The 12,156-nt window shown below is 42.8% G+C and overlaps 1 protein-coding gene across 2 annotated transcripts; it reads left to right on the plus strand.

Annotated features, from left to right (window-relative positions):
* Positions 1 to 5,828: 5,828 nt before the first annotated feature.
* Positions 5,829 to 11,443, plus strand: LOC111977753 (28 kDa heat- and acid-stable phosphoprotein). 2 transcript variants are annotated; one of them, XM_024007351.2, is made up of 6 exons: positions 5,829 to 6,016; positions 6,670 to 6,752; positions 9,865 to 9,942; positions 10,138 to 10,262; positions 10,521 to 10,672; positions 10,884 to 11,443. In XM_024007351.2, the coding sequence occupies exons 1-6, from the start codon at positions 6,004 to 6,006 to the stop codon at positions 10,910 to 10,912; spliced, it is 480 nt and encodes a 159-aa protein (XP_023863119.1). In that variant the 5' UTR covers positions 5,829 to 6,003; the 3' UTR covers positions 10,913 to 11,443. The 2 variants fall into 2 exon arrangements, with proteins under 2 accessions (XP_023863119.1, XP_023863118.1); XM_024007350.2 differs by having other exon boundaries at positions 10,878 to 11,007.
* Positions 11,444 to 12,156: the final 713 nt, after the last annotated feature.

Genomic DNA, 12,156 nt, shown 5'->3' on the forward strand with positions numbered 1-12,156 from the left:
CGATTTAGCTAACCCTTCCCCTAACCTTAATTCTTTAACCTCTAAACTTAACCGTAACCCCTAGCCTGGCTGAAGTTAGCCAGCTAGCCACCTGGCTAGAATTTGTAACATATCATACATTTTTGCAAATTTGTAACATACTGTAAGTTTTTGAAAAATTTACATATTGTACGAATTGTAATTAGTAACATATCATCTGAAATGGGTGAAGGACATCCACAAATGAATACAGTGGGGAGAACAAGTATTTGATACACTGCCGATTTTGCAGATTTTCCTACTTACAAAGCATGTAGAGGTCTGTAATTTTTATCATAGGTACACTTCAACTGTGAGAGACGGAATCTAAAACATCTATCTAGAGACGGAATCTAAAACAAAAATCCCGAAAATCACATTGTATGATTTTTAAGTAATTAATTAGCATTTTATTGCATGACATAAGTATTTGATACATCAGAAAAGCAGAACTTAATATTTGGTACAGAAACCTTTGTTTTGCCAAATTACAGAGATCATACGTTTCCTGTAGTTCTTGACTAGGTTTGCACACACTGCAGCAGGGATTTTGGCCCACTCCTCCCTACAGATCTTCTCCAGATCCTTCAGGTTTCGGGGCTGTCGCTGGGCAATACGGAGTTTCAGCTCCTCCAAAGATTTTCTATTGGGTTCAGGTCTGGAGACTGGCTAGGCCACTCCAGGACCTTGAGATGCTTCTTACGGAGCCACTCCTTAGTTGCCATGGCTGTGTGCTTCGTGTCGTTGTCATGCTGGAAGACCCAGCCACGACCCATTTTCAATGCTCTTACTGAGGGAAGGAGGTTGTTGGCTAAGATCTCGCAATACATGGCCCATCCATCCTCCCCTTAATACGGTGCAGTCGTCCTGTCCCCTTTGCAGAAAGCATCCCCAAAGAATGATGTTTCCACCTCCATGCTTCACGGTTGGGATGGTGTTCTTGGGGTTGTACTCATCCTTCTTCTTCCTCCAAACACGGCGAGGAGTTTAGACCAAAAAGCTCTATTTTTGAATCATCAGACCACATGACCTTCTCCCATTCCTCCTCTGGATCATCCAGATGGTCATTGGCAAACTTCAGACGGCCTGGACATGCGCCTGCTTGAGCAGGGGACCTTGTGTGCGCTGCAGGATTTTAATCCATGACGGCGTAGTGTGTTACTAATGGTTTTCTTTGAGACTGTGGTCCCAGCTCTCTTCAGGTCATTGACCAGGTCCTGCCGTGTAGTTCTGGGCTGATCCCTCACCTTCCTCATGATCATTGATGCCCACGAGGTGAGATCTTGCATGGAGCCCCAGACCGAGGGTGATTGACCATCATCTTGAACTTCTCTTATTTTCTTCTATTTTCTAATAATTGCGCCAACAGTTGTTGCCTTCTCACCAAGCTGCTTGCCTATTGTCCTGTAGCCCATCCCAGCCTTGTGCAGGTCTATCAGCATATCGATTGTGCTACCAGGGCTGGAAAAACACTAGACCATTGTTATACTAATTTCCGCGACGCTTATAAGGCCCTCCCCCGCCCCCCTTTCGGAAAAGCTGACCACGACTCCATTTTGTTGATTCCAGCCTACAAACAGAAACTCAAACAACAAGCTCCCCGCTCAGGTCTGTTCAACGCTGGTCCGACCAATCTGAATCCACGCTTCAAGACTGCTTCGATCACGCGGATGGAATATGTTTCCGCATCGCGTCCAACAACAATATTGACGAATATGCTGATTCGGTGAGCGAGTTCATTAGGAAGTGCATTGACGATGTCGTACCCACAGCAACGATAAAAACATTCCCAAACCAGAAAGTGGATTGACGGCAGCATTCGCGTGAAACTGAAAGCGCGAACCACTGCTTTTAACCAGGGCAAGGTGACCGGAAGCATGACCGAATACAAACAGTGTAGCTATTCTTCCGCAAGGCAATCAAACAGGCTAAGTCTCAGTACAGAGACAAATCGAGTCGCAATTCAACAGCTCAGACACAAGAGTATTGTGGCAGGTCTACAGTCAATCACGGATTACAAAAGAAAACCAGCCCCCGCGGACCAGATGTCTTGCTCCCAGACAGGCTAAACAACTTTTTGCCCGCTTTGAGGACAATACAGTGCCACTGACACGGCCCCCTACCAAAACCTGCGGGCTCTCCTTCACTGCAGCCGAGGTGAGTAAAACATTTAAACGTGTTAACCCTCGCAAGGCTGCAGGCCCAGACGGCATTCCCAGCCGCGTCCTCAGAGCATGCGCAGACCAGCTGGCTGGTGTGTTTACGGACATATTCAATCAATCTTATCCCAGTCTGCTGTTCCCACATGCTTCAAGAGGCCACCATTGTTCCTGTTCCCAAGAAAGCTAAGTAACTGAGCTAAACGACTACCGCCCTGTAGCACTCACTTCCGTCATCATGAAGTGCTTTGAGAGACTAGTCAAGGACCATATCACCTCCACCCTACCGGACACCCTAGACCCACTCCAATTTGCTTACCGACCCAATAGGTCCACAGACGACGCAATCGCAACCACACTGCACACTGCCCTAACCCATCTGGACAAGAGGAATACCCATGTGAGAGCTGTTCATCGATTACAGCTCAGCATTTAACACCATAGTACCCTCCAAACTCGTCATCAAGCTCGAGACCCTGGTCTCGACCCCGCCCTGTGCAACTGGGTCCTGACTTCCTGACGGGCCGCCCCCAGGTGGTGAGGGTAGGTAACAACATCTCCACCCCGCTGATCCTCAACACTGGGGCCCCACAAGGGTGCGTTCTGAGCCTCTCCTGTACTCCCTGTTCACCCACGACTGCGTGGCCATGCACGCCTCCAACTCAATCATCAAGTTTGCGGATGACACTACAGGTAGGCTTGATTACCAACAACGACGAGACGGCCTACAGGGAGGAGGTGAGGGCCCTCGGAGTGTGGTGTCAGGAAAATAACCTCACACTCAACGTCAACAAAACAAAGGAGATGATTGTGGACTTCAGGAAACAGCAGAGGGAGCACCCCCTATCCACATCGACGGGTCAGTAGTGGAGAAGGTGGAAAGTTTTAAGTTCCTCGGTGTACACATCACGGACAAACTGAATTGGTCCACCCACACAGACAGCGTTGTGAAGAAGGCGCAGCAGCGCCTCTTCAACCTCAGGAGGCTGAAGAAATATCGGCTTGTCACCAAAAGCACTCACAAACTTCTACAGATGCACAACGAGAGCATCCTGTCGGGCTGTATCACCGCCTGGTACGGCAACTGCTCGCCCACAACCGTAAGGCTCTCCAAGAGGTAGTGAGGTCTGCAGAACGCATCACCAGGGGCAAACTACCTGCCCTCCAGGACACCTACACCACCCGATGTCACAGGAAGGCCATAAAGATCATCACAGGACAACAACCACCCAAGCCACTGCCTGTTCACCCCGCTATCATCCAGAAGGCGAGGTCAGTACAGGTGCATCAAAGCAGGGACCGAGAGACTGAAAAACAGCTTCTATCTCAAGGCCATCAGACTGTAAACAGCCACCACTAACATTTAGCGGCCGCTGCCAACATACTGACTCAACTCCAGCCACTTTAAAAATGGAATTGATGGAAATTATGTAAAAATGTACCACTAGCCACTTTAAACAATGCCACTTAATACAATGTTACATACCCTACATTACCCATCTCATATGTATATACTGTACTCTATATCATCTACTGCATCTGCCATCTTTATGTAATACATGTACCACTAGCCACTTTAAACTATGCCACTTTATGTTTACATACCCTACAGTACTCATTCATATGTATATACCTACTCTATACCATCTACTGCATCTGCCATGCCGTTCTGTACCACCACTCATTCATATATCTTTATGTACATATTCTTTATCCCTTTACACTTGTGTGTGTGTGTTAAGGTAGTAGTGTGGAATTGTTAGGTTAGATTACTGTTGGTTATTACTGCATTGTTGGAACTAGAAGCACAAGCATTTCGCTACACTCGCATTAACATCTGCTAACCATGTGTATGTGACTAATAAAATTTGATTTGATTTGATTTGATTTGATTTGTCTACAATTTTATCCCTGATGTCCTTACACAGCTCTCTGGTCTTGGCCATTGTGGAGAGGTTGGAGTCTGTTTGATGAGTGTGTGACAGGTGTCTTTTATACAGGTAACGAGTTCAAACAGGTGCAGTTAATACAGGTAATGAGTGGAGAACAGAGGCTTCTTAAGAAAAACTAACAGATCTGTGAGAGCCGGAATTCTTACTGGTTGGTAGGTGATCAAATACTTATGTCATGCAATAAAATGCAAATTAATTACTTAAAAATCATACAATGTGATTTTCTGGATTTTTGTTTTAGATTCCGTCTCTCACAGTTGAAGTGTACCTATGATAAAAATTACAGACCTCTACATGCTTTGTAAGTAGGAAAATCGCAAAATCGGCAGTGTATCAAATACTTGTTCTCCCCACTGTATATACCATATGAAAACGTAACATATTCATACTAAAATCAAAACAAATTTTATTTGTCACATGCGCAGAATACAGCAGGTGAACAACAGGTGAAATGCTTACTTACAAGCCCTTAACCAACAATGCAGTTTTAAGAATATATATATATATTTTAATTAGAAATATAACAAATAATTAAGGAGCAACAATAAAATAACAGTAGCGAACCTATTTACAGGGGGTTCCGGTACAGAGTCAATGTGCGGGGGCACCGGTTAGTCGAGGTAATTGAGGTAATATGTACGTGTAGGTAGAGGTAAAGTGACTATGCATGGATAATAGACAGAGAGTGGCAGCAGCATAAAAATTAGGTTGGGGTGGGGACAATGCAAATAGTCCGGTTAGCTATTTGATTAACTGTTCAAGAGTTATGGCTTGAGGGTAGAAGAAGTTAAGAAGCCTTTTTGACCTAGACTTGGCGCTCCGGTACCGCTTGCTGTGCAGTAGCAGAAAGAACAGTCTATGACTAAATGGAGTGTCTCCGATTTACATACAGAATAATACGAAATGCTCTGAGACCAGAATGCAGTGCCTGGTGTCAGATTTGATGCACCGGTACCGCTTGCTGTGCAGAAGCAGAGTCTATGGCTCGGGTGGCTGGAGAATTTAACAATTGTCTGGGCCTTGCTTTCACACCTCCTGATATAGATGTCCTGGATGGCAGGGAGTTCGGGCCCCAGTGATGTACTGGGTTGTCCCCACCACCCTCTGTAGCACCATGTGATCGTGGGCGGTGCTGTTGCCATACCATTTACATTTAAGTCATTTAGCAGACGCTCTTATCCAGAGCGACTTACAAATTGGAAAGTTCATACATATTCATCCTGGTCCCCCCGTGGGGAATGAACCCACAACCCTGGCGTTGCAAGCGCCATGCTCTACCAACTGAGCCACACGGGACCAAGCAGTGACGCAGCTAATCAAGATACTCTCATTGGTGCAGCTGTATAACTTTTGGAGGATTTGAGGGCCAATGCCAAACCTTTTCACTTCCTGAGGGGGAAGAAGCACTGTCGTGCCTTATTTACAACTGTGTGAGTGGACCYTTATAAGTCCTTGGAGATTTGGACACCTGGCTCTGGCTGGCTGGTAAGGTGCAAAATGTTCTAATTCAAAAATGACCGCCACATAAAAGAATTAGGGCGGTGCTTACTAAAGCAACGCACTTACAGATATGTGTTTTCATTGGCTATGTTTACTTTCCGTCCACTCTGCATGTATTTTGGTGATATGAATGGTCTGTTGACAAGCCTGTCAAAATTCCTGTCTAGCGATTGGCTGAATATTGCATCATCACAGCCTTTCACTCTTGTTGCTCTGAAGCGGGTAAAATATTGTGCACTTGTCCAGCAGGAGACAAGTATTTTCTTGTGAAGGCCTTTTCTTTGGAAAATAAACACTGTTTTGCTGGAAACAGTGAAGTGATTTATTTTTTAAATACATTTTCTGTGTTAGTTGTTCAAGTTCCTGTACCAAATATGCCAAGAGGCGGTAAGTATCAGACGCTGTTATTTTTGCTAACGTTCCAAATGTAGCTAATGTTAGCTAGCCTTACAACGGAACATTACCGTAAAAGAAATATAGCTAACTAACGCTAGCTAGCGACTTGGAAGGATCTGGCAAAATGTATGTTTTGTTGAGTATCCCCGTTTCGTGAGAACTGACATAGCTTGCTAGCCACTAGCCATAGAGAAGCACATTGACACCTGGCAACTTGACTTGCCAGAGAGCCATCTAGCTACAGTAACTTAGTTACTGTACGCTAACGTTAACCATGTAACGTTAGTTGTTAGCTAGTTAGCTTGCTAGCTGTTAGGCTACTGTCACTAGCTACCTAGCTAATGTTAGCTAAACTGTTCATCTGGCTAACACCATGTGCACCCGGTTGATTTCATCCATTTACGTTCATGTCAGTATCATGTTTCTTGGCAAGCATTTACTGGCACCCCTGATAGTAATGGTATGTGGCTAATGAGTTATGCCACAATGTATCCAGGCAGCGAAGAAGTTAAATCACTTTTATGGATTGGATTCTGACATCTGTAGTTAACCATGCCGCAGTGAGTAAACGTCACATCTGACTCATCTCTTGTTCTCTGTTATCTCTACAACATGCCACGCGCTCTCTCATTTGGGGTTTTAAGGTAAAAAAGGTCACAAGGGTCGGGGAAAGCAGTTCAGCAACCCGGAAGAAATCGACAGACAGATGAAAGCACAGAGAGAGCTGGTGAGTAAAGGACCTATGTCTCTGAGGGGATATCAAGTTTTTGCACCTTTGTGATTAACATAGCTCTAGACCAGTGATGGGTAACTTTGATGGGGGTGGGGGCTACAATACATCTGGACTTTGCATGAGAGGCCGCAGTGGCTTGCGGGTCTGTATACCCACATCCATACCCACACATTTGATTTATTTTACCTTTATTTAACCAGGTAGGCTAGTTGAGAACAAGTTRTCATTTGCAWCTGCGACCTGGCCAAGATAAAGCAAAGCAGTTCGACACATACAACAACACAGAGTTACACATGGAATAAACAAACATACAATCAATAATACAGTAGAAAAATCTATATACAGCATGTGCAAATGAGGTAGGATAAGAGAGGTAAGGCAATAAATAGGCCATGGGGGGGAAGTAATTACAATATAGCAATTAAACACTGGAATGGTAGGGTGTGCAGAAGATGAATGTGCATGCAGTCCTAGCCTTTCCCAAAATGGGAATAATATTCAAATCAATTTTTCTTGTACATTAATGAATAAATAAAGCCTACATATCAAAGTGTAGGTGATTTTCATGTTTTCCAGGGGTTGCGTTAGAGTTCATAAATCTTCATTTTCAAAACGCAGACCATAAAAACAATCTGTTTTAAACCATTTCACCTGTGTTTTATATCTAAAGTAGTGTGGGGTTTTTTGTTGCTTCAATAGTGATCAGGAGTTTGCAACTATAGTTTTCATTCACAGAAAATACATTAGTGCAACACACTTGGCAGAAAATAGCTTCATCTTTATCAATGACAATGAAGTGCAACGCTATTTGGCTAGCAGGAAATTAGCTACCAATGAAAAAGGAAGGTATTTTTTGCACAAATGATGCATGGCCATCATATTTCTAATGTTTATCATAGAAAGAATGTAGCCAGCTACATTTACTAATGTTTTGCTTGAAGTTAATCTTGCATTTTACCTGAGAAAAGTACCACAGAAATATAGCTATACATCAGTCAGAGCGCTGTCTGCTGATAGAATGCCCATTTGTGAAATCTCATCAGAGTGTAATTGAAGCACAAAATTAGTCTTATGCCAAGAAGAAATTACAATTGGAAGCATTTTAGATATGCGTTTGCAAAATGCAGCAAGAGATATATWTTTTTTAAACACAGAATTCTGTGTTAACACGACCCCTGTTGGCTACAACCTCGTGTCCAAACCAATGCTGACATGAGGGGGGAGTCAAACTTTAATGAAACTTTTAATTACATAAATATAGGCTAAACGCCAGTCATTTTTGACAGATATAATGAAGGATATTTAACGTCTAAAGGCTTGATTCTGACGACATACTCAAGGCACAGTTCGTTCAGATCAAATCACTAGACCGGAGAGTGAAGGACAGTGCCCGTTGCGCACCGCTCATCACCCACCTTGAATCTGAGTGGAGGCGGTCAGCAATTTCAAACAATTTAACCATAAAAGTAATTGTTTAAAACCTGGAACTTTTGTCATTTTATGAAACATGTCTTACCTTGTTTCAAAGTAGCCTATACAAAATATGACCATAGAAATGTTGAGGGAATTATTTTAAGAACACTTGATCTCATTGAAACCAGCATTTTTCTCATGTTCTATTGGGTTTTCATATCAATGTTATTTTATTGCAAAAAGGAATAATCCTAGTCATAATAGTAACCCATTCTTATTGATGCATCTTTAGATCTCCCCTCTTTCTTAATTTCTAATGGAAATCTCTGCCACATGAAACCACTCACACGTGCGGTGCGCTTTTAAGAACTGTGTTTTCAAGATAATTGCATTTTGGATATTTACACGTAGCGTACAGCCGTGTGTGCATTGAGTTTATAGTTTTATTTCTTCATATTATCAACATTTTAAGCTAAACGTTCTGTTGCATCAGCCTCATTGCTTATTTGTTTTTATTTATATGCAGAGTTTGTTTTGAACTGTGTAGATATATTTTTTTGTAATCCCAGGGACGACGGGACTCCCTTAATTTCGAGCCCTAGAGGGAATTATTGTATATAAGGCTAAAAGTATTTGGATTTAATGTTGCAATATATTTTATAGGCTGCAAATGGTGGCCAACCATCCTCCAGGACATCCTTAAAGGGGCAGTGTTTTGAGAAAGTCTTGAATATGCAAAGAAGACAATAGATAGTGTAGCCTACATTTTTGTCAGATTCTCTATGGTAAAAAAGAGAGTAACGCATTTTATTTTGTAAATTGGTTCCTTGCATCATATAAGGATGTAAAAATTGTGTTACAGACCAGACTAACTTTTTTGGGGTGGTGATTTATTGTCCAAAGAACAAATGAGGTTGATGTATTCTGCTATTCTAACTCTCATAAGTAAGTTGAGAGCCCGACTGAGTTGCCCCATCTCTGCTCTAGACAGATCCAGTGGTGGGAAAAGTACCCATTTGTCATACTTGAGTAAAAGTAAAGATGCCTTAATAGAAAATTACTCAAGTGAAAGTCACCCAGTAATGTACTACTTGAGTAAAAGTATTTGGTTTCAAATATACTGAAGTATCAAAAGTAAATGTAATTGGTAAAATATACTTAAGTATCATTTACAGACAGCCAGGGGAACACTCCAACACTGACATCGTTTACAAACATAGCATGTTCTCTTGATAAGTCTGTGAATTGGACCATTTTCCTGTCCTGCTAAGCATTCAAAATGTAAAGAATACTTTTCGTTCTCAGGGAAAATGTATGGAGTAAAAATMACATTATTTTCTTTAGAAATGTAGTGAAGTAAAAGTAATCAAAAATTATTATTAAAGTACAGATACCCCAAAAAAGCAGTACTTTAAAGTATTTTTACTTAAGTGCTTTACACCACTGGACAGATCCATGTATTTTTATACAGGGTTCTAGCTTCAAGTGCAGGGAGCGATATGACCCCTGGGTTTACATTTTGGAAGGTGCTGGTGTCTTAGTTGCAGGCGAAACTCTGAAAACAAGGAAATATTCAAAGATACCTTGGGAGTATACATTGACATATATACTCCAAGGTATGAGAAATACATTTCGAACACGATGGCTTGAACATGATCTAACAGGTGTGTGTGTGTGTGTGTGTGTGAGACAGGAGGCGAATGGCGGGGTAGAGAAGGAGGAGGAGAAGACATCAGGATCTGACGACAGCAGCAGTGAAGAGGAGGACATTGTGAGTGAGGGCGCTCCTTTTTAATGTCTAGTTCTAGGCCTCCCGCCAAGGAATTAGAAGTGTTGATGTGGGGTTTTACTGAAAGGCTTGTGAAGATTCTCCTACTCACTTTGAAAGTGTTACCTGCCAACACTACTGTAGTCAGAGCTGCACTGTTGACTCTGTTCAATGTCTTGACGTTCTCTGTTATTACAGAACAAGAAGAAGAGTGGAGTGGAGGGATTGATCGAGATAGAGAATCCCAACCGCATATCGCAGAAAAGTAAGAAGGTGACCGAGCTAGATGTCAACGCACCTAAAGAGCTGTCACGCAGAGAGAGGTGGGTGTCCTTCCAGTCTCAGGCCTATGCCTAAAATTAAATGACTGAAGGTAGTAATTTCAGAGAGAACCTGTTTTGACCTGGAAGCGTTTGGGTTATTGAAGGTCTTGGGTGTAGGTGTCGGTAAGAAGATTTATTTAATGTCCACTGCAGCAAGGCCAGTTAATATTCAGATGGAAATGATAACAGCAAATGTGCTGGGGTTGTTAATAGACCTTGGACTTTTTGATAGCAGGACTTTGTTACGCTCTGTCTCAGGGAGGAGATTGAGAAGCAGAAGGCAAAGGAGCGCTACATGAAGCTACACCTGGAGGGGAAGACGGACCAGGCACGGGCCGACCTCGCCAGGCTGGCCATCATCAAGAAGCAGAGAGAGGACGCGCAAAAGAAGAGGGACGGCCTCAAAAAAGGTGAGGGATTTACTGTGCTAGTACTTTGTGCTGTAAAGTCCGATAGGTATTGGTATTTCTCTATGGTAAGGAACACGGCTTAAGTGGTTAGTCTGAGACGGCCATACAGGAACTGTTGAGTTCATTCAGACAGGCTGTGGTTTAAGTGTTACTCCTTTTTAATTCAGTGCCTAACCGACTGTGTCTTTATCTGACGATTTCCTAGAAAAAGAAGCTGAAGACTCCAAGTCCAAGCGTTAGTCTCCTGTCTCCCGAGGACTTGGCCTGGCAAACGTTCTGGGGAGGCTGGAGTAACGAGAGAAGATTGTAGGAGGGAGGGGAGGGGACCAATACGAGGGTTGTCGGCTCAGGGGTACCGTGTGCTTGGGCTCCTGCCCTTCATCTCTGATGAGGGAAGGGTGTGAGCTGGGCGTTTTTGGAGGACACGGGAAGGGGGGGTGGAGGGGCACTTTGGGTACGCCTGTTTAGTTTCTCTGAATAATGTGAGGTTACAACGGCAGGTGTTCTAGTGTCTTCACTCCTCCCCTGTGTTCTTATTCTAAAGCTGCTGGAGATCATTCTTTAATTTTTACATTTTAACACTGTTTACTTATGAATGGGAAATGTTGGGATGATGAGGGGTTTGTATACCTTCTCCTTCATCTAACCTGTTTTAAGGTGAATCAAGAGGAGGTGATTGGGATTGAGGAACACTAGTAAGATCCATCTTATATAGGAAGTCTTGGTTCTCTTTATTATTCTCTTGTTCTGGCCTTTGTCTCTACCGGCTGTGTCTTCATTCACAACCTGACCATTTTAAAGGCCTTTGGCCGCAAAGGAAAGAGCTGTCCCAGAGGCAGTAGTGTCTGACAAAACATATGTCAAGGAATCAATCACCCTTTATGCCACTTATCTGTAGACTGTTCATTTCCTGGAGCTTTTATTCTGTTGAATGTGTTGGTTTTTCTACCCAGACATGTTCAGCTGTTTGAGCTGTCACCTTGCTCTAATTTCTCATTAAACCACCTGGCAGTGTAACATCTTGTAAAAAAAGTTATATTGGTATAAAACGGGGCATAATGATATTTCACAATAAAATTTAAAAGCATCGCTATAGCCTCCTACTGTATGTATCTTTCTCAGCACTATGGCTTTCTCTTGAAAGGGACCATTATTTTGTTCCCTTTGACAGTTTACACAAGACCAAGTCAATGGTCGTGTTCCCCTGCTCAGACGTTGCATGCATCACCCAATGGTTGCGTGCCAGTCATGACGGTGCTATGCTGTAGCGCAATGGTTGGAACCTGATATGCCTTTAACAGGAAAGCAATATTCTCTGAATGGAGGTTGTGGCGGAAACTAATTTCTCTCTTGAAAACATACAGTATATACAAAGTGTTTTAATGTTTATAAAAAGGACTCTCCAGGACTGAAAGGATTGGTCGGATAATTGGTTGACTCGTCTATTTGAATTAATTTGTTGTATAGAAATAAATACATTAATA

The sequence above is a fragment of the Salvelinus sp. IW2-2015 genome, linkage group LG18 (genome assembly GCF_002910315.2).
Source record: "Salvelinus sp. IW2-2015 linkage group LG18, ASM291031v2, whole genome shotgun sequence".
Lineage (NCBI taxonomy): Eukaryota > Metazoa > Chordata > Actinopteri > Salmoniformes > Salmonidae > Salvelinus > Salvelinus sp. IW2-2015.

Bases quoted from the DNA above. Each gene is read 5' to 3' on its own strand.
- LOC111977753 (XM_024007350.2), top strand. The intron at 10,263-10,520 runs GTGGGTGTCCTT...GCTCTGTCTCAG, and splicing joins GAGCTGTCACGCAGAGAGAG to GGAGGAGATTGAGAAGCAGA. The intron at 10,673-10,877 runs GTGAGGGATTTA...ACGATTTCCTAG, and splicing joins GAGGGACGGCCTCAAAAAAG to AAAAAGAAGCTGAAGACTCC.